The sequence below is a fragment of the Myotis nattereri genome (genome assembly GCF_964212035.1).
Source record: "Myotis nattereri genome assembly, chromosome: 13".
NCBI classification, from domain to species: domain Eukaryota; kingdom Metazoa; phylum Chordata; class Mammalia; order Chiroptera; family Vespertilionidae; genus Myotis; species Myotis nattereri.
In genome coordinates, this window is record NC_138088.1 from 36,655,350 (window position 1) to 36,678,840 (window position 23,491).

General features: G+C 34.9%; 1 protein-coding gene across 1 annotated transcript in view; it reads left to right on the forward strand.

Moving 5' to 3' along the window:
• Positions 1-18,086, forward strand: part of HECTD2 (HECT domain E3 ubiquitin protein ligase 2) — a 62,888-nt gene extending 44,802 nt beyond the window's left edge. Inside the window, exons 12-21 of the mRNA XM_081104313.1 lie at positions 1,855-1,962; positions 2,823-2,955; positions 3,846-3,934; positions 8,045-8,203; positions 11,177-11,251; positions 11,743-11,830; positions 11,917-12,023; positions 13,324-13,439; positions 14,213-14,356; positions 15,652-18,086. Coding sequence (XP_080960439.1) covers positions 1,855-1,962; positions 2,823-2,955; positions 3,846-3,934; positions 8,045-8,203; positions 11,177-11,251; positions 11,743-11,830; positions 11,917-12,023; positions 13,324-13,439; positions 14,213-14,356; positions 15,652-15,772 — 1,140 coding nt within the window. The 3' untranslated portion in view covers positions 15,773-18,086. The remainder of the gene's footprint in view (positions 1-1,854; positions 1,963-2,822; positions 2,956-3,845; positions 3,935-8,044; positions 8,204-11,176; positions 11,252-11,742; positions 11,831-11,916; positions 12,024-13,323; positions 13,440-14,212; positions 14,357-15,651) is intronic.
• Positions 18,087-23,491: the final 5,405 nt, after the last annotated feature.

Genomic DNA, 23,491 nt, shown 5'->3' on the forward strand with positions numbered 1-23,491 from the left:
CCATTTGGAATTAATGATGTGAATATTTTGACGTGAGGACAGCCTTACAGGTAGTTACTGTGAACAAGAGTTTACTTACATGGTATAATCTAAAGTTGTAAAAGAGATTCCCAACCTAAAAATAACTACCCCATCGGACTATATCTAAAATGTCACTACTATTACTTCTTTCATTTGAAGCACTTTTTATTAAATACTAGAGGCCCGGTGCATGAAATTCATGCACTGGAGGGGGGGTCCCTCAGCACGGCCTGTGCCCTCTCAAAGTCTGGGACCCCTCGCTCCTTACCGCCTGCCTGCTCGCTGCTCCTTACCACTTGGCTCGCTGTTCCTTAGCGCTGCTGCAGAAGCAGGCGAGGTTCCCACCACCGCTGTGAGCCTGGCTTCTGGCTAAGCAGTGCTCCCCCTGTGGGAGTGCACTGACCACCAGGGGGCAGCTTCTACATTGAGTGTCTGCTCCCTGGGGGTCAGTGTGCATCATAGCAACCGGTCTGGTTGTTCCACTGTAATGGTCAATTAAGCTTTTATTATACAGATGAATTCCTGATGGGAGGAATAGTCACTGAGCCCGGTCATGCTCAATTACCATCCTAGTATAAGTGTGGGGGGACATTTCCAGTATGATGGCTTCCCAGGAGGTATAGACTGGGAACAGAAGGTAGGAAAGGGTAGTTTGAGCATGAAAGGTGGGACCCAGAGAAGAGAAAAACTATTGAAAACCTTTAGAAATAGAAATTAGAGAAATGAAGAAGGGTCTGAATTAGAATGTTTTATTATAGTAACTACCAAATCATGACAGTAGGATTAATAATAGAGATTGGGGATATTAAAATTTTATGTACTAAAGCAAATTGCTGCATATGCCAGTATTTAAAATGTCTGAAATGACAATCTTTAATCTGTATAATAATTCATTTAGTTTGCTACCATAGATGAGGTAATCTGAAAAAGATTTAGATAAATTAAGTATGCAAATATGTAGACTTTATATTAGAGGATATTTATATAGTCCTTATATTTTTTTTATTTTTTTTACATACTCATTGTTTATATTTTGAAAAAAAAAATAGGTATTTTTAATCACCCATGTTTTCATCACCCAGACATAACTTTTAACATTTTGATAAATGTTCTTTTGATATTTTTTATGTATATTATCTTTTAAGAACAAGAGTTGTATCCACAATTTTGTTCCCTGATTTTTTTCAGTTGTGCCTTCCTTAAACATTTTCCATTTACATAGTTTTTATGACCATCATTTTTGATAGCTGTATTATATTCTATTAGATACAAATGTAGTATATTTCTAAAGTTTTGCTTTTATAGTAATGCTATGACCATCTCACTGTATGAAATATTTTCTGTTTTTAGAATTCCTAGAAGTAGAATTATTGGGACAAAGAATATGAACATTGTTAATGTTTCTGATAAATACTGACCAAACTACTTTCTAAAAGTAGACTAATTATGCTTTGAGAGTAATTCAATATCTAAAAAACCTTAAGCCAAGTTTATCATCTATGTTTCAAATGTTCCCACACCATGCTATGTACTTATTAAACAGAAAACCTTGCTATTTAAGAGATGAAATATGTGGAAACTAAAACACAGCACACTTTACTATAGAAGGTGAATTATTTTTGGTCCTCCATTTTGGATCCCCTTTGGTTACCATTGTTTCAAAGCAAAATAATAGAGCATTTTCATAAATCAAAATTTGTATAACTGAGTTTATGAAATTTATATGGGATATGGCATAGAGAATAATATCGTGATTTTTACTGAAGTTTAAATGTTTTAAGTGAAATTACAATGTAAGTAAAAGTGAAAATGTTTGCTTTCTTTTTCAACTAGCAAAGTCTGGTGGATAAAGTATCTCGAAGACAAAGACCTGATATGAATATGTTATTTCTAAATATGAAAGTAAGGAGGACACATCTGGTTAGCGATTCCCTTGATGAGGTATAGATCATTTATTCAAAAATGCTATCCATTGATTAAAGCTTTAAGTGCATTCTATAATTCTAAAATTTTAATAAACTGCCTTATTTCTTTATGCTAATAAGTGTGCTTCCTTATATTTTGATACCATAGTTAAAGTCAGTTCTGTATTCACAATTAAGCCCATTTTTATATATTTATTTATAGTTTGTTGTTAATTCCCCAGAAAGGAATTTTATATAGAACTGTATGACTATGTAACCTAGATTGTAGACCCACCTTTATTACTAGTTGGGTGTGTAACAAGTCATTTTAACTTTGCCGAGCCTCAAATTACTCATCTAATAAAATTAGGGGTCTAATCTACAGGGTATATTTGGTCAATTAAGGGTCAAGTCTACTTTGATTTTATGTACTATGTATTATAGAGCTTCATGCATGTACAATTCTTAGCCAGATCTGCATGGGGCTATTATAAGTTCAAGGCTGTTTCAGTTATGTAATTTTTAAATGTTTAGTACTGAAGGCAAGTTAGAGAAAAGGAAATGAATTATTTTATATTGTAATCTGTTAAATTAGAATCTTGGAGACAATATGAACCTGGGATACAGTCAAGGTACCTGACCTCCTCTAATTCTGTTTCTTAATCTATACATCAAACTTAGTAATACCTAGTTCACAGTGTCTGACAGATTCATTGGATGGATGGATGGATGGATGGATGGATGGATGAGTGGATTAGTGGATGAGGGGGTGGATGGGTGAGTGTTTTGGACACTATAAATAAGATACTGACTACCTAACACATTTTCCAGATTTTAAAAAGTTAATTTCCTTTTTCTGCCATTTGTTCTCCTCTACTATATACTTTCTTCAAATAGTTAACCCGGAAAAGAGCAGACTTGAAAAAGAAGTTGAAAGTTACATTTGTAGGGGAAGCTGGTTTGGATATGGGTGGCTTGACTAAAGAATGGTTCCTTCTTCTAATTCGCCAAATTTTTCATCCAGATTATGGTGAGTATTTAATTTTTATGAATAGTATTTCTTTGTAATTATTAGATTCGATTAGGCCCTCTTATTTTTAATCTACCCTATGGTTTTACAGATTTTTTGTCAACCATAAATCTTGAATAATTTTTTAAGGACTATTATTTAAATTTTAAAAATTGACCAAGTTGATTATCAAAATCTTATTTTATTGGGGAATCCTACACAAAATATATAGACTTGAAAGTATATATTTGCAAGGGAGCATCCACTTCCTTTCCAAATAAGCCAAATGCATGGGAATTTAATTTGTCATTGAAATAAAGAACATTTGAAATTTTAAAAAACTAGTTTGCTCTTCTAAACTCATATTTAAAGCCTCTCATTAAATAATGAGCCATTTTAATGAATAAGAATTCATTAATTTTTAAGACAGATATAATCATTTGAGATTTAAATTTGGGTTTATTTTACTTAGAGAAAACACCTACCTAATCATTATTTTTATTGTTTTTTTTTCAGAGTAGAGTTTTCAGTGTTTATTTTTCTTTATTTTGTATGTATTATATATATCTGATCTTTCTGGTAATGGGAATTAGAGATGACATGGATAAACTGAAATCTCTACATAATCCTCAAAATTAATTTTGATCATAACCAATAACTTATAAAACTAGAATTTTTATAAAGAAAATCAACTGATTTTCTGTCTTTTTACCCCATGTTTCAGAATACCAATGAACAGTAAAATGCTCCTGCATGCTCTCTGTACATAATTTGATATATTTTAACATGGGAGATTGTAACAGAACTATTACTGAACTGGTTTGCTTCTAACAGATGAAATGTCATATATATTTTTACCACTTTGATTTTTAAATCAATCACACTAATGAAATCATGTTTCTTTTTTTCAGGCATGTTTACATATCACAAAGATTCACACTGCCATTGGTTTAGCAGCTTTAAGTGTGATAACTATTCTGAATTCCGATTGGTTGGAATTGTATCCTTTAAACTTTCCACTAGGAGGTGCTAGGAGACTAGAGATTTTTTAAAATTTTATCTGAATATTAAATAACTGTTTTCAAGCATTTTACTCAAATTAAGCATGCTTGTCAAATTTACTAATAGATTTTCAATAATCTTTATTATTTGTAATATCACAGCTACACATCAGCAGATTTAATTAATTGAAAGGAATGACTGAATTCTTATATTTTCCTGAAAACCTTATCTCCAAATAAAAATATTTTATATTTCATATATTATCTAATTTAGCAGAAAATTAAGACTTTTAAAAATCAGAGTATCTTCTATGCATGATTAGTTGTTTTTGTTCTAAGTACAAAGTGAAAAAACTAACAGAAAAATCATTTATTTCACTCAATTTACTAAATCAAAATTGTGGAAATTAAATCTAGGTCTTTAATCTGCCCCTTAAATCCTAAAGTATTAATAAAAATTGAAAATAGTGGGGATATTTAAAGTATATGGCATTACTTTAAGTATTGTTAAAATTACATAAACCCCTGTACTATCCTCTGACCCCTATCAGGTGTACTACAGAAGGCACCTTGTATTGAGTGGAGACTGGACAAGATACCTTTCACATTAGCTTTTTTAATCTAAGAAGTATAATTGTGAAAGGATGGAAGAGTAAATAAATGAGCAAGCACTGGAGATACCTAGGTTGAAAGAGGAAAAATACTATCCTCCTTTAACAAGTTCACCATTTAAATGGGCAGATGACCACCATGCAAGATAGTCAGTTTCTCAGAGTCAAATGACCACTTGACCTTAATGGCTAAGGAGTTCTGAGGAGAAAACGATTCAATATAGTCCTCTCACAGAAGGTAGACATTTAAAGACGAAGCCATTCTGATTCACACAGGTCTGTAAAAGAATAAGACACCCGTCAGCCTATAATCAAGAGGTCACGGTTTGATTCCCACTCAGGGCATATGCCCAGGTTGTGGGCTTTGTCCCCAGTGGGGGGCGTGCAAGAAGCAGCCAATTAATGATTCTCTCTCATCATTGATGTTTCTCTCTCTCTCCTTCTCCATTCCTTTCTAAAATCAATATATATATTTTAAAGACATACAGTGGAAGAATGCCTAGAACAAAAAGCTGTGTTACAGCACAGTGTGTAGGTCCAGTTGACTGAAGCAGAGGGCACATTGGGAGTTATACAAGACACCTTCAGGAGGAGAGTTAAGAAAGAGCTATCTTCCTCTCTTAAATCAATAAAAATATATTTTTTTTAAAAAGAGCTATCTTATGGAGAGCTTTGAATATCTTTGTTGCATTTGTTGGAATAAATCCTGAGAAATGTATATGGAAATTGAGAAACTAGATGGAAAAAAGGTTCTAGAAACAAAGATACACATTGAAATGGTAAACTCAATATGCAGTTTTGTGTATACTGTCATGTCTAAAGGTCCAAGGTGCCAAGTTCCACAATATAGAACACTTAACAATTCTTAGACTTTTGTTTCTATTGTATTGTTTACAGTAATCATTTAATGTTTCAACTTCACTGAAAACCTGAGTCATTGATGCTTCTCATTACACTATGAGCTATTTGGATTTCCTGATATATGTTTGTCACACTTTACATTCTCATCACAGCTTACATTTGAGTGATATTTTGACTTTCTAATATTTGTATTGCAGTATTAGATATTACTGAGCTATCACATTTTTATAATAATGTTATACATAAAATCATTAATTTGCTTATTGTTTTCTTTTTTAATGTTTTTTTATAAATTGATTTTTTTAGAGATGGAGGAAGGGAAAGGGAGAGAGAGATGGAAACATCGATTGGCTGCCTCCTGCACGCCTTCCATTGGGGATTGAACTACAACCCAAGCCTGTGCCCTGAGCAGGAAACGAACCAGTGACCTCTTGGTGCATGGGCCAATGCTCTACCACTGAGCAACACCAGCCAGGCACTAATTGTTTTCTTTACAATAGATATTAGTTTCTATTCAGTCATTACCCAAAGGAGCATATTAAGCATATTTACTTATGTCGCATATTTCGAGTTAAACAATTACAGTAAGTTCTCACTTAACATTGTTAATAGGTTCTACAACTTTAAGTGAAATGACATATAACGAAACCTATTTTACCATAAGCTAATTGATATAAACAAGAGTTAAGTTCCTGCAGCATCTGGTCAGCATTACAATGAAACAATACTGAATGAAACAATGTTATTCAAGGACCTGCCATAAATCTAAAATTATTATAGCCACCACATCTCATTGTTAATGTGTATTTATCTCACACAAAGATAATCTTTAGAAAATAAAACTGATGCCTCAAAAGCATGAAAACATATAGGAAAAATGTGAGACAATAGTGGATTGTGATCATGTAAGCGGTGGAGAGATCTACTGAAGGTGAGGAGAACTAAAAATTGAGAACAGGCATAATGACTGAGAAAATGTAGTTAGTTCTAATACTTCATTTTTTTAAATTTTATTTTATTTATTTTTTGGTGGAGGGGACCGAGAGGAGAGAGGAGAGGGAAGCGGCTGGGAGGTGGGAGCACGGGTCTAATACTTCATTTTTAAATATGTTATGGCTTTGGTGTTTACAGGCAAAACCTATAATAATAAAAATTTTTGAAGATTGCATGATGAGACATAACAATTTTTAAAAGTATGGTTGCTTATACCACAAGGGGCATTGGAACTAAGAGTAGGAACAGTGTAGTACAGTGTAGGGTTTTCAAACTCTGTAGCACATGACGCCTCATCCCCATTCCTGCTTCCACCAGAGCACATTGATTTAGTGCGAATGGAAGTTTCCTGCAGCAAATCCTGTAAGGCTACTTCCTCATCTGTTAAATATAATTAAAAGAACTTTTTAAAATGAAAAGTGCATAGAACTTGTCACTAGAGTGAATACTCAAAAATGTAACTACAGTAGTATTGTGATTTTTGCCATTATTGCTATATCATAATTAAAGACATATATTACAACTTCTTTTCAATATCGGTCCCTTGCATACACTGCTCAGTCTCTGTTACTATGGTTACAAATAAAATAGCATATCCATTCCTTAAATTATTAACCTCATCCTTCCTTAGCAAATTGAAATACAGGCTGTCTTCCAATTTTTTAAAATTGTTTGCAGTAATTTGTCCAGCCCATATAAGATTTCCTTTTGAGCCTACAAAATGAATGACTTCCTTAATAACTTGATATAATAATCTTTATTTGATAGTTGAAATATGAAATTTGTTCTGAAACCCCTCTTTCAGAAAATGGATGTTACATTCTGCCATATAACTGATAAATTAAATACAGTTGGCCCAGAGGCTCAGTGGTTGAGCATTGACCTATGAACCGGGAAGTCACGGTTTGATTCCTGGTCAAGGTATATGCCCTGGTTGCGGGCTTGATCCCCAGTGGGGATTGTGCAGGAGGCAGCCGATCAGTGATTCTCATCATTGATGTTTCTCTCTTTTCCTCTTCCTTCCTCTATGAAATCAATAAAAATATTTTTAAAATATAATTGGGCAAAGTTTATATAGATATAACATCTGTAGCTTTTTAACTTTAACCCTTTGAGTAAACTCCAAGTATTAAAGGCCTTTCAGATATTACCATAGGAGAGTAATTGTCCTGTTAGCTTATCAACAGTGTGTATGTATGTCTCTGTGTGTGTACCCATATGTTTATTCAGCTCAGCTCTCTTTAGTCTGTATTTAATTTTAAAATAGATAAAATGGTTACCAAAATTAGTAGTGTGTTCAGTGAGTTCTATTAAATAAATTGCTGCTACTTATAAAATCACCATCTTTGTTTAAATTTAGAAAGTATTTCTTATATATTAATTTTTGGATATGTGTGAAACTGTTATCTGTTGTGATCTTAAATAAACTTTTCTAAAGAAATCATTAAATACTATCAACTAAATCCCTCCTTTTTACACGACTTGATAATCAAAGAATTATGTGGGGAAATGAAAGGAAGTATGTGGGATTCATTAAAAAGTATTAAATCTGAAAGAAGTATACAAGAAATAGATTGATGCATAATTTAAAACTCACTTGCTGTCATGGATTTTATGTTAATACTTAACATTTAGTATGCATAGCTTATGGGACTAGCTGTTTATAACAGCATTACACTGGATATTCGTTTCCCCCCCTGCTGTTACAAGAAATTATTGAGCCCTCCCATCGTTCCTAGTGATCAAAATACACCAGTGGGCATCTGCAGTGTCACCACTGATGACTTAAGTCAAATTATGCCTGTAAGTATAAAGCTACTAGCATCATATCCCTTAATCCTAGCATCCTCTACCTGCACAGTCTTTCTCCTCCTAATGCTATTCTTATTTTTAAATATAGTTTCTCTCTACTTTGTAACCCATCTCCTTTTTTATCTGGATTTCTCCTTTCTTGTGGAGACACATCATTCACTTTGCAGCACTCTTCAGCTCTTATACCATAAACAGGCTTTGAAGTCAGAGATGCCAAGATTTGAATCCAAGCTCTGCCACTTATTAGCTCTGTGAACTTAGCTAAGTTGTTTAAAGTTTCTGAGCTCTAGTTTCCTTATGTGAATGAGACAGTAAAACTCATGTATTTGGGGATTACAGGAGATAAGAAAGCACTTAGTAATTGATTACTTCTATGGATCCTTATTAAGATGATACTGTGCAGTATCGTTAACGGTGTACGCAACAGCATCTCTTAAAACAATACAACATGAATTTCATGGGATTGTCTCATAATATTCCTGTCAAAATTTAGATTTCTGATCAAGTTTAATCTAAGGTGAAAATTTAGTAGAAAAATGGATAGTATGCACATCCTCCTGACAATCCCTTATATTTTTTACTGCTTGCAAAATAGAGCAGGCTCTGGTGAAGAGATCTGCCTTCTGTAGTCTTCTCTGCAACATACTGTACTTAGCTGTGACCCTGGATGAGTCACTTAATTTTCTTTCCCATAAGACAATGGGAATAGACTAATCTCTGAGTTACCGTCTCATTTTAGTTTTTTGTGATTTTTTTTTTTGCCCCACATATTTAGTTTTTGCCAAATTTTTTACTGATAAATTTCCTAATTTTATTAGTGATTTTTGTCACTAAATTGCCCAATTCTATGATTAAAGCTATTTTAATTTGATTCATTTAGAGTTAGACCCAGCTTTTTTTTTTTTTTTTGAAAAAATGGATATTTTATGAATGACTATGCCAATAAGTTGTTTTATATTATGGAGCTGAAGATTTCCCTGAGCCTATATTCTTTTATTAGCTCTTTAATAATGAATCCGGATGGTGGCTATGAGATCAACTATTGAAAAAACTGTTTCTGTACATGCATCAATAAAGATTGAAAGCAAACAGGAAAACGGCTGCTGTGTTAGGATGGTGGAATGTGGGTAATTTTAAAAGATGTTTTATAAATGGATTATTCGTTTAATTTAAAAAAGCACCTATTAAAATTGGCACCTAATTTCCATTTCATAGATGGTAAAAATGTACCCTAAAATTTTTAACTGCTTTTTTATTCAATTCTTTATCATATGTATTTGTACACTGTTTTCAAGAAGAGGGAACAGGAAATTGAAGAGAAACACATAGTAGATATGCTTCTTAATATAAAGACAACATCTGTGACTGTAGGAAAAAAGTAGAGAAAGTAATCAAAATATTCCTCAATGGAGATGTCAATATGGTGTTAATAAATGCGATAATTTTCCATGACCATGTTAATGAATACTCCACTGCTTCTCTGAGAGGTGAGCCATGACTTGGAGCAACAGAATTGTCCAGAAACAATAAGAAATCTTCCCAACAATCTTGTGAAAATTACACTGGAGGGTTTATGTTGAAAACAGGAGAGGCAGCATAACCTAGAATTACTATGTGTACTATCTTTTGCTTTTGCTAAGTCACTCTCAAATATGCTGTATTAAATAAGACCAGGATATTCAAACTGTGCAAAAGCACTATTCTGTAACTTCACACAACTTTAATTATACGTTTACAAAAATCGTTTTGAAAGTTTAACTGAATGGGTAATAAATATTTTAGAGCTAGCATATTACAGGTAAGGGTCTAAGACTGACAGTGTTGATGGACAGTTCTCAACAAAAATTAGGGTTTGAAAATGCAGTCTGGGGTAAAAAGGTCTACAGTCCTGAATGTAACAGATCTGAGTATATAACTTCATGACCTACTGACATTGTATTTTGTCATTAAAAATTTAATCTTTGAAAGATGATAAGTCCCTTCCCTTGGGTTCACCTGATTGTCCCTGGAGTTCTTAATAGAAATCATAAACTCGCCCTAACTTGTTTGGCTCAGAGGACAGAGTGTCAGCCTGCGGATTGAAGGGTCCCGGGTTTGATTCCGGTCAAGGGCATGAACCTTGGTTGCAGGCACATCCCCAGTAGGAGGTGTGCAGGAGGCAGCTGATCGATGTTTCTCTCCCATCGATGGTTCTAACTCTCTAGCCCTCTCCCTTCCTCTCTGTAAAAAAATCAATAAAATATATTTTTTTAAAAATCACAAATATCCCAATTATAATTTGCAGCACCCATAATTTTTATTAATAATTGCAATCTATGCCTATCTATATTTTCTATAAAATTTTCTGTTTTTAATGGATGGAAAACTTATTATTTATGTAATCTCTTAATTTAAAATAAAGTAAAACTTTTTTCATAAAACCTAATTTTTTAAAAGTATTTGGTTACTTTTTACGTTTGTTTAAATCTTTGCTCCTTGGTAGCATGAGTTGTAACCTAATTCAGGAAAATGTTTTTTCCAGTGTTCTCAACTTCTTGGATAAAAGAAAGGCATTGTAACTGACATATAGACCCCACTTACATGCATGAACGCTGTGTTTTTGTTTTAAAGATGTATCCTGAAACATCAGTATTATTTTTAAGAATGTAAGTTGAAAATGAGAAATACTGCAAACTTATAAATAGTTGCAGATAGCAGTGAATCATGATGAGAACTATGCTCTTAGCTTGCTGCATAAGAACAGTATGAACTGGATATTTACCTCCTATATGACCTTTTCCAGTGAAAAGGTAGATGGTAGAAATCATTAAATATTTTTTGCTCTGGAAAATACATCTCAAATATTATCTTTATTTCAAAATCTGAAAGTTTATCTGCTCTATCTCACATGTAGGTGAGTTGTACATCTGCTTTTAGGAAAAATCATTTGGTTTAAAACCACAGATAATAGATTTCTTTTTATAGGAGCTGGCCCATGGATTAAGTGAACTCCTGTCATATGAGGGCAATGTTGAGGAAGATTTCTACTCAACATTCCAGGTACAAATAGCTTTCTGTTAATCATCTATTTCATATATGAAAAATTCCATTTGTTATGAAACACCCATTATTAGAAAAGATGAACAGGATTAGTCAAGACATACCAATAATATCCCCTATCACAGAGGATCTTAACCTGATGAAGTAGACAACGAAGACACAGGTGAACGAACAGTGAAGAAAGTGCTTAAAGAAATTCACCAAAACTCATTTCCACTCGGGAGCCTACCAATAATTGGGAAATGGAAATTAAAGTAATCCACATAGCTCCAAAACACCTAAATGGCCACAGGTGTTTTGTGAATATCAGTAAAGTGTTTAACATTCAACAGAGAGGGTTAAGTTAAAGACCTACTTTTTTACCTTGCAATGCATGTGACTTGTACTAAGATGGAGAAAAACTGCTTTTTAAAATTTACAAAGCTGTTCACTAAAGCCTGTTATCATATCAACCATATCAATAAATATCTTGTGCTGGAATCTCCCATCAGGTTTTTCAGGAAGAATTTGGAATAATTAAGTCCTATAATTTAAAGCCAGGTGGTGAAAAAATTCCAGTTACCAATCAAAATAGGAAAGGTAAGTTAGACACCATTTCTTAATTCAAATGCATTAGTGTTTACCTTTTACTTTTACTATGTAACAGATGGAAAATTGCTTTTCAGAATATGTACAGCTTTATATTGACTTTCTTCTCAACAAATCCATCTATAAGCAGTTTGCTGCATTTTATTATGGATTTCATAGTGTGTGTGCTTCAAATGCCCTTATGGTGAGTTTAAATCTTTAAATTATGCTTTCAGTTAGGTTTTATAATGTGATAATAACTGACAAATAATTCCTTAAATATTTTAGTAGATAAGCTTTTAAAATAGAAAACATTTTCTACTTTTTAAAGGTAGAGCTAGAAAAAAAATACTTCTCCCATTTCAGCCTTAACTCTCTGAAGAGAAACAAGACCAGTCAGCTCCGTTTTTCTCCCCTGTGCTATGTCTTATGCTGTGTCCTTTAGGGCTTTAAGAAATCCCCCCAAATGGGTGAAGAAATCCTGTGGGCTCAAGGTCTTAATACTGAGGGCAAAGCACAGAAAACAGTTAACACATAAGCTCAGGGGCAAAAGCCACCTCTTATTGACTAAAGAACATATTTATAACTGCTTCCTGCTGCTTCAAGAAGCCCTTGACAACTGAGTTGCCTTTTACCCAGAAAAAGTAGTTTGTCTCCAGGGTCATGATGGACTCTGACTGGTTTGCCTTATCTGAGGCATGTGAACATGGGGCAGCCTCTTTCTAGAACTCCATGTTGAAAATATAAGATAAAAGCACAGTTTTCTGAAGAACTGGTGCTCTTCACCCCAGCTACCCAGGGCAAACTCTGTCACGCCACTTCTATTTCCCCGCAGGTTTATTACGAGAGTTTGGAGTTAGGTCTTTCATTTGAATTACTTTTCATTGGAGAGAGCTAGTTTCAGAGTAACCTTTGACACGTGTGTGTTGTTGAAAGGACCTTTGAAAACAGAGCACTGAGTTTTGTCTGTGACACACTGGTAATTGTGGGGGTGGAGGGAGGGGAAAAGGAATTAAATGGCATAGCATGGTTTTTCTTTTCCAGTTTTAATCTCTTTAAGTGGAAGACAACATATGTAGGTAAAGAAAATCAGTGAGTAACACAAGCAGACTGTATGTAACATCCTGTGCATTACTGGAAGGGATATGGAGGTATTGGAAGGAGGCAGGCAGATCAGTAGAGGCGGAGACAGTTTCAAGCTGGGTTCGGGGAAAGAACTGTAATTTGGATTCATGTTTAGTCATCTGCTTGTTTTTCGGGCAAACTGCAATTAATGTTTGCAAAAGGGAGAGAGAGAGCCCTAGTAGTTTGACAAGATTTATGAAACTTTTAAAAGCAAAAATATCTTACCTCAGTAGGAAAAATATAAATGGAGATTTTTTTTAATGATTTGATTTACTGCAAGAGAAGTCACAATTTTTGTAGTTTGATTCAGTGAAAATAGTTCCAATTTCACTTTTTTAAATTATGTGTTATTATCATTTTTGGTAAATAATTATTGGCAGCTGCTTCGCCCAGAAGAGGTTGAGATCCTGGTGTGTGGAAGCCCTGAACTGGACATGCATGCTCTGCAGAGAAGTACTCAGTATGACGGCTACGCGAAAACTGACTCGACTATAAGGTGAGCACTTCATACTTCTGATAGCGAGATCACAGAAGAGGGGATGAAAGACAAAGTGGTTTCGTTTATTTGTTTAACTGACAATCTCAGGATCAAGTCAGTCAGCTGAACTATTGTGGAGTTCCACACCGCCTTATTTAATTTCTAAGGAGAGAGTGATATAAATAAGTTTCTACAAAAGTATAGAAATTTTACTTTTCAAAAAATGACTTTGGTTCTAGAATTTCAGGGATGCTACACATCTAGGATTTTAATAGCAAATGTGTTGGAAAAATAAGAAAAATTATGTGGGAGAAAATTGGCTGTTGTCCTATCCACTGTTGGGCCACTTTTATAATTTTATAAAAATGTATATTTATAATAAAGTTAGTCAAAAACCTAATTCATATATAGAAGCTTGTCGTTCCTTAATTTCACAGCAAGAGTACTATGTATGTTTAGGGAAGTTTTATTTCCTTAGAGCTTACTTTTATGTTACTTTATTCCAGAAATTTTCAACCTTTTCTAGTTACTAAAATTCTGCAGCACACCATAAAATATATTTTTTGCTGATCTGACAAAAAAATAGGTATAATTTTGACTCATTCACACTGGATAGCTATTGTGTTGGCTGTTGTCATTTTTTTATTTGACAGTCTAAGGGAAAAGAGTTCATGCCCCTAGCTGAATAAGTATTGCATATTTTAAAAATTCTTGCGGCATATTGGTTGCAAAATTGCTGCTTTCTTCTGATCCTCAAGACATTCATATAAATTTACTTTGGTGTTCTCCAGATACTTTTGGGATGTTGTGCTTGGATTTCCTCTTGATCTTCAAAAGAAGTTGCTACATTTTACTACAGGAAGTGACAGAGTACCTGTAGGAGGAATGGCTGATTTGAATTTTAAAATCTCAAAGAACGAAACTTCTACTAATTGGTAAAATTTCCAGATTAAAATTTTATTTTTAATCTATAAGTTTTGCTACTAATATGTTTATAATTAGAGGATTCTTTCATAGAAAAATCTTGGGAGTAAACATGGCCTTTAAATGCGAGAGACTGTGGCTTCAGGTCCTCTAATTTTCAGACATACCAATACTAACTGTTAATAACCCCTTTCCATTAACTTTTTGCTTTGCTAAATCTGCTTTGTGGTCTCTTTTAGAACTAGCTTGCTTTTAGTAGTATACTGCCTAATCCTCATTTTTATTTAAAGGTGTTTTTTATTAAAAATACTAAGGTGGGGGTTTGGCTATTATTATCAGTACTAGAGATCCTCTAGTACTAGAAGTACCTCTAGTACTAATCCTCTTTTTTTTTTTTTTTAGTCTAATGCTCTTTGCATATGAAAGTGATGACAATAATGATGGCTTTATTTTCTAATAATGTTGATGAATTAATGTTGATCTACTTATTTTCCTAACCTTATACTAGCAATTTCTAAAGCTGATTTGCGTAGACAGTACTTTGATTATAATCATTTTTCCTGCTGCCCCATATGTTTCCTGAATTCTGTCAGTTCTTTTCATTCTTGAACTGATTTTGTCCTTTCCCACTGCTATCACTGACAAATATTCTGATGGTGTGGAGTTCATAGAGACTAAAGGAAAGAGTCTAAGAAATCTGTAGAAATCTTGAAGAAAGATGACAATGTCATCAGATAGAGGCTGGGGGCGCTGATCACAAGGAGTCAGAGGATGAATATTGCATGTGCATTGAGGACAGCAGCAATAAAAGTGTGGGTAGCAAGTGTCTCAAAAATTTTGTTTCTTGTTACAATCAAGATTGAAATAATAGTAATAGTCATACTATCTACTATTCTGCTAGGTGTTTTATATAGATAGCTCTTTTAATCTTTTAAACAACCTAGATGGATAGTTTACCAAATCATGGTGATGAGGAAACTGAGATTTGGAAACATGAAGCCATTTGAACAAATGAACAGCTAGTAAGTGAGGGAGACAGTATTCAAATTCAGATTCGTCTGAATCCAAAAATAATGCCTCCAGAATGAAAGTCTGATGAGAGCAGAGACAGACTATCTTGTCTGTAAACCTAGCCCCATTTCTGGAAGGGTGCCTAACTCATAGTAGGTCCTTCATAAGTCTTTGTTCATTAAAGGAAAGAACGAGTCATCTCTTGGGAAAGTAAAAGAGATATGAATGGTATGAAGGTGCTCAGCAGTCATTCTGTGTGTGTTTTAGTATCTTTAAAAAATTTTTCTTTCCCTAGGTTGCCTGTGGCTCACACCTGCTTCAATCAACTTTGCCTTCCTCCCTACAAGAGCAAAAAGGACCTGAAACAGAAATTGATCATTGGAATTTCTAATTCAGAAGGTTTTGGACTTGAGTAACCTAGAAGACTTGAAACATATTTTATATGTAGCATTCACTTCCCTCTTATTGTGCCTTTAACCTTTTTATGTTTTCATCTCAAAACACCTTGACAAATATCACCAACTTTAAAATACTGATTTTTTTTAAAAAATTAAATATGAGTATGTTAGTGGAGGCATGATTCTCTAAAAACACAGACCTTGACTGAGTGGGGAAAAGAGCAGATGGCAGAGACAGGTGGGTTCAGTCATTCTTTTTTATAGCACTTTATCACTCTCCATAACGTAGTTTGTCGCAAGTGTTCCACTGGGGAGCAACGTGCCGTAAAGAAAGCACCGATGGGAGGGCGCAGTGGAACCTAGTGGCAGACTGTATGCTGCAGGACACAGTAGCAACACAGACAGCTGCATTATCATTCATGTAAGGCATGTAGCCATATTTTCATATAGAGGTAAACAACAGTATAACTGCAAATGCAATCTACAGGGTTTTTTGATATACTGGCTTTCATCCTAATAAGATTCAACTGTTGCTGTAAAGCATGTAAATAATTCCATAATAGTCTGAGAACAATGGGATTTTGATAGTGCCATTTATTGCTAAAGATTTATTTTTACAAAGTAAATTCAGGGTTTTAGATGTGTATACAGCTTTTACAAATCAATAAAGATGATTGTACAAGAGTGTAACTATTTTCAGATTAATTGGATTCAGGTTATATTCTTTTAAGTATTGTTAGTCTGCATGCACACTGGCACTACTTTAAATATAATGTAATATTTGTATAATGATCATTTCTTCTTAAGGGTTGGGATATTAGAACAGAAATCAGATAACTAATCATTGATAAATTAAGTCAATTATAAGCACAAAAGAAAATAACTGTTTTATATATACTTTGATTGATGTACAAGGCTTATTTCTAATATTTTTTGATCACCAGTTGTACTGCAACACTAATTTTTAGAAAACCTTAGGATAAAATATTTGACAAAAGTGAATACAATAATAACATTTGTGTTAAAATTATGTACTTGGTGTAAAAAATCAAGTTCAACGTTTTGACCCAAATGTTTTGTTTTTCACTGGATTCTGAATATAGGAAATTCAAAAGTACCCTTTTTGGAGTTTCTAATAAAGTAGCATGTAAAAAGAAACTGTATTTTAAGTCAGACAGTAAATGGTTTTCTTAATTTACAGCAAATGAAGCAGTTTTATTAGCATGCTACAAATATTTCCTAATCAAGACTTCTCTATTATTCTTTGTTAGTTTTATTTCAGAAAACTCTGAAGATATATTTGCAATAATAATGAAGCCAGCATTTAGTACCAGCATCTAGTTCTTCCCACAATTTTTTCTGAGCTACATTATTCTCTTACTGCTATGCTTCCTGCACCCAACCAGCAGAATTCTTTTAGGGTGGAGGAACTAATCAGCTTGTTTTCCTGCAGTTTTGAAGCCAACCCATGAATCTTTAAGGAAAAGGAGTTACTACTTGGTTTACTATTCTCTTTGAAACAGGCGTGACTCTGCTTTTTCATTTGGATATACTATTTAAAGGATTTTCTTAAAAATCTTGGAAAGCCTAAGAGAGTTAAAGGCATGTTGGTTTCATTTTGTTTGTTGTGTTTTTAATCCATATGCAAATAAAACTGCTTCTTTCGTAAGCTGCTTGAACTAGAAAGTAAGATGTTTAATGTAGGTTACTACTAACTAATAAGCACAAAAGAATCATGTATAAGAAACCAGACTTAACTGTTTTAAATAAACTGTAAACAAAGTTTTTATTTGGTAGTGATGGAAAATTGTACTGGCTTGGTCTGCATGTTTAGTGATGTGCTTGTTTATTGATAGTTATGTCACTTTTAAATAAGAAGTACACAAGCAAGCCAGACTTTTAAATGACAAAGTCCATAAATAACTGGAAAATTTTTGTTGTCTGTTGTTTAGTTAAAATGTATAACCATGTATCACTTAATTGCACATTGCCTTTATTTATTTATGCTGTTTTTGGTTTACAGTGTAATAATACCTCATTTTTAAAAAAAAAAAAATACCACTACTGTTATATTTCATTAATTTAAACAGCTAAAAATTCATATAGTTGCTTTTTTTATACACTCTGTTAATGAATTCTTGATTTTTGTATCTGCCACAGTAACTTAAAGCATTACAATATTTACAAAATGTCCTGTCCTTTTGTAATCTTTGCTTAGTCATATTTTTGTCTCTATGATCAGAAGTTTTTAACGGTTCCTGTTTTTTGTACAAATCTGTACTGTATGAAGTTAACTTCTGAATAAAAATTTTCAAATATTAAAGTTATACAACCAATCAAATTTCAGTTTATTTTTTAAATATTAAGCAATTAATTAAAACCATAAGTTTAAAATATCTAATAAATGCAAATTATTCTCTTCATTATACTGTCTCTTAAACTGCTACTTAGGAAAACTGCTAATATAGATAGCTTCAAAATGTGTGTTATTGACCCCAAATATAAACAATTTTTTAACATTATTTTTATTCTGAAACAATGTATATCCTGTGTCTGGATGGTCACACTGATATTCCACCAAATAAATAATGCCATGGAGGCAACCCAGAAATTAACTACCCCCAGAAATTAACTAAGTATGACATTCCAGTAGCAACTTCAGAGCTTAAGTATTTCTCCCCAAAAATGTTTGCCCCCCCCCCTTTTTTTACTTGCCCACATTTCCTATGCTTAAGAAAAAAGAGAGGAGAGCATGAGAATGCAGGAGAGAATGTCATTAGTGGAAAATGATAGGTAGCTGTATGGAAGACTAGGGTGGGTTTCCACAGGGGAAAGTGCAAGATCAATTTACCCAAATGGCCACACAGGCTTGTAGTCCAATGTAGTGGTTAAGAATTGAGCTTTGGCCTTAGCTGGTTTGGCTCAGTGGATAGAGCATCAGCCTGCAGACTGAAGGGTCCCAGGTTCAATTCCAGTCAAGGGCACATGCCCGGGTTGTGGGTTCCATTCTCAGTAGGGGACGTGTAAGAGACAGCCAATTAATGATTCTCTCTCATCATTGATGTTTCTATCTCCCTCTCCCTCTCTGAATTCAATAAAAATATATTTAAAAATAAAAGAATTGAGCTTTGGAGCCAGACTGCCTGGGCTTGGGTCTACTGTTTCCTTGGGCAAGTTACTACTTAATCTCCCTGTGCCTCAATTATCAAATGAAAATAATGTGTAAAATGGAATAAACCTACCTATTTCATTTAAAGGGTTAGGAGGGTTAAATGAGCATGTGAAAAGCCCTTACACAATGCTTGGTGTAAAGTAAGTAATAAAATGTGATACATGAGGAATCATGGTGCTAATGTGATACCATCTCACAACCACTGCTTCTGGGGCCTTCTGGGGGTTTTGACTATCAGATATTGGGTGCAACTACAGATAACAACCAAAGTGCTTTTGAGGCATTAAAATTGTTAGAATATTTCTGACTCTAAACCAGCTGTGGGCAAACTACGGCCCGCGGGCTGGATCCGGCCCGTTTGAAATGAATAAAACTATTGAAAAAAAAGACCGTACCCTTTTATGTAATGATGTTTACTTTGAATTTATTAGTTCACACAAACACTTCATCCATGCTTTTGTTCCGGCCCTCCGGTCCAGTTTAAGAACCCATTGTGGCCCTCGAGTCAAAAAGTTTGCCCACCCCTGCTCTAAACAGTGCTTTAGAATTTATCCTTATAGATGTGTCACTATGCAAGGGTTTTTAATACTATTTTACAGATTGTGTAACAAGATGTAATTTTAAAATTCAAAACTAAATGAGTTTATTTTTAATGAAACATTTCAAATGTAGAGAAAATTTTCAGAGTAACAATAAAACCATAGTCCCACTTTCAGAGCTAACAAATGTTAACATTTTGCAAGATTTTTTAAAAATAAAATATGACAGATGGAGTAGAAGCCCCTTTCTCTGTGCTTCTCAGTCCCAATATATTTTCTCTCTTTTCCCCATTAAACTGCATTTGGTGTGATTACCAATGTCTCTGTAAACACCACACAGTATCATTATAGTTGTATATCTAATATCATACTCTACAAACTTTTTATACTCAATATTATCTTTTCTAGATTTATCCCTGATTATACAGTTAGATATAATTTCCCCATTTTAATGGCAGAATAGAATCCTATTAAATGAATATACCAGTTTGTTGAATCATCCCACTGAAGATTCATTATGGTTCTTGCATTTGTATCTCTTAATTCTAGACAATTCTTCAGCCATTTTTTTTCTTTGAATATTGCTTTTCCCTGTTCTCTCTAATCTCCTGTTAAACATATGTTGGACCACCTCATCAACCATTCCATTTCTATGCCTAATCTGTTGATTAACAAACACAGAGTGGTTGTTTTGTTTTGTTTTGTTTTGTTGTTCAGTGGCTGTATTTTTCATGTCTAGAAATTCTTTTGGTTCCTTTTCAAGTCCACCTGCTCTTTTTTCATACTATTCTTTCCTATTGTTTTCTTCTTTAATATTTCCAGCCTGCTTGTTTGATACTCTTGGATTTTTCTACTCTCTTCAGTTCTTGACATACTAATTCTTTACACCTTCATCTACTGCCTCTCATAGTGATTTGTTTTCTTATGTATTTGTAATTTTGTATTTTTCCTTTTTTAATTTTCTGTCCTGAATAGTAGAAATGCCTTACCAGAGTTTCATGTTGTTCTCAACCAAGGCCTTATGGTTTCCCACACCAATTTTGATGTTCACTTCTTGGATTAGGGTCCCTTTTCTATTTCTGTAACTTTGTGACCCCTCAAATATAGTGGCACAGGTTAGGGCTTATGAGTAGGGTTTTTCTATCCCCCTTTCATAGACATAACAATCCTTTTAAACTCTTGCTTTAAGCAGTGGGATCAGTTTTGGCTCCTCACCTTGAATTAGGCCTAAGGTATGGCTGTTGAACTCATGTGGGCATTAAAATCCGTTAGAGGGTTCATCACCCTCATAAACCACCTAATCCTGCTTACTACTTTTGGTTTTTTATTTCTTCCTCATTTCCCTTATATGATGACTTCCCTTCCTTTCGATCTTGGCCATTTACATTTTAAGATTCTTGTAGAGATATGTTGTCTAAAATTTATAAAAGTTAATAGTGAACGGCCTCTTCCATTTCAGCACAGCCTGTACAAGCATGCCCTTGATTCTTTCCCTCAAACCTATATAATAAAGAGCTAATATGCTAATTAGACCGAACAGCCAAACAACCTTCGGGACGACCTTCCAGATGAAGCCAAGGCTGTAAGGGCCGGCCAAGGCTGCGAGGGCTGAGCCCCTTGCACGCATTTCATGCATCGGACCTCTAATCCAATGTATAAAACTTTTGAGCACATTGTTCTCTGTAGATTATTTGCACCAGTGTTCACTAATTTGTTAATTTAACATTTGTTTATTGAGTTCCTATTATATATTTTAAAATATATTTTTATTGATTTCAGAAAGGAGAGGGAGGGAGAGAGAGAGAGAAACATCAGTGAGAGAGAATCATTGATTGGCTGCCTCCTGCACACCTCACACTGCCCTGACCAGAAATTGAATCATGACCTCCTGGTTAATAGGTCGATGCTCAACCTCCTGGTTCATAGGTCAATGCTGAGCAACGCTAGCTGGGCTGAGTTCCTATTATATTATAAACTGGGGGCTGATCTTCAGCTCCATACATCACTTGCTTATTCTTTACAGATGTAAGAAGCAGTTATAATGCTGAATACCTATGTTATGAAGCACTAAAATGTGTACCACAGCAAGAAAATATCCCCAGGATTTCCATGACAATCATACAACTCAATGTTTTCATGCCATTTAGATATTACAACTCTGAACGCATGGGTATGCACAGAATAGGAGCATTAGTCACCACTGAGTTAAGCTGCCAGATTTGTCTGCAACCTGACTTAACTTTTCCTATGTGCACACAAACGAATTACAGTGAAACCAGAATTATTTCAGTAGGGTTTCTCAAGAAGCACAATCTTGTGCTGTGTTACCACTTGTATATAGGCCACCTTTCCTTATAAGACTCAATATGCCTTCCTTACTTGTCTGTTTCTGTCATTGTTAATCTTACTCTCCTGATTTGCTTGGCTTGTAAACATGAATCTTATTTTTACTTTTCCTTCTCTTCAATGTCATGTTAGCAAAAGCTTCATCTTTATGTTGCTTCTCAGATTTGACCCTTCCTTCTACTCCATTCTTACAGCCTCCTCTTTGGTTTAGATGCTCAACCCTTCATAGCTAACCAGCCTCCCTAACTGTAGACTTACTTTTCCCCCATTTTTCCTAAGGTCCCTGCAGATAATCTTTATAAAATTACTAAAGGCCCCATGAACAAAATTTGTGCACTGGGGGGTGGGGTCCCCCCTCAGCCCAGCCTGTGCCCTCGGGCAGCCTGGGAGCCCTCAGGGGATGTCCAACTGATGGCTAGGCTCACTCCCCAGGAAGAGCGAGCCTAAGCCAGCATTTGGACATCCTTAGCACTGCTGTGGAGGCAAAGAGGTTCCCGCCACCTCCGCTGCGCTCACCAGATGTGAGCCTGCTTCTGGCTGAGTGGCACTCCCCCTATGGGAGCGCACTAACCACCAAGGGGTAGCTCCTGCGTTGAGCATCTGCCCCCTGGTGGTCAGTGTGTGTCATAGCAACCGGTCATTCCACCGTTCTATTGACTTGCATATTACCCTTTTATTATATAGGATGTTCTTATCCTGTGCCTTCTATCAAGTTGTCTTAAGATATACCTATTGTTTATCTGACCATCTTCAAGTCCAAAGCCTAGCATTTGTTCCACTTTTATTTTGCATATTCCCCAACACCAACTTCCAAAAGGTCTCCTGACACACCCTGCCCAGTCCCATCCCTGCTCAGCCTAATGCTCCTAAGGTGCTCTTCCTGCTCCTCTTCAACCAACCCCTCATTCAGCTCTATCCCAATCCAGCTCAGGTCCTCTGCTCTCCACAACCTCTCTGGTACAGAATTATTCTCTGCAACCAAACTTTGTCCCGAACCATCACAACCACACCGCCCCGAAACAAAAAAGCCAGCTGGAAGGCAAATTTTCCTCTTCTTCACACCCATCCACCTACCTTCTTTTCTCAGGTAGCACTTAGTACAGCCATGGGCAAACTACGGCCCACAGGCCGGATCCGGCCCGTTTGAAATGAATAAAACTAAAAAAAAAAAAAGACTGTACCCTTTTATGTAAAGACGTTTACTTTGAATTTATATTAGTTCACACAAACACTCCATCCATGCTTTTGTTCCGGCCCTCCGGTCCAGTTTAAGAATCCATTGTGGCCCTCGAGTCAAAAAATTTGCCCACCCCTGACTTAGTATCGTCAAACCTGTGTATGGCTCAATGTGTGTATATCAACAGCTTGAGAACAGGTATTTCCCTGTGTCCCCACCTAGCAACTAGCACAGTACAGGGTCAGTAAACTCAGATAAAATCCTATCTGACTTGTTGATTTGACTGGGCAGGTGAAACTCTCATCAAATCAGTGGAGTGGACCAGAGACCTGCATGAATAAATAGTTTCATCTTTAGCAGCCTATTGCCCTGACTCACACAAACATGTTCGCCTGCTGGCTGTCAAGACTTCAGTGTCTTACCTGTCTACCCACCTAACTAGATGGCTATGAGTTATTGAAACAATGGAATGATTCCACTGATGGAGGAATCTTGCTCCTCTT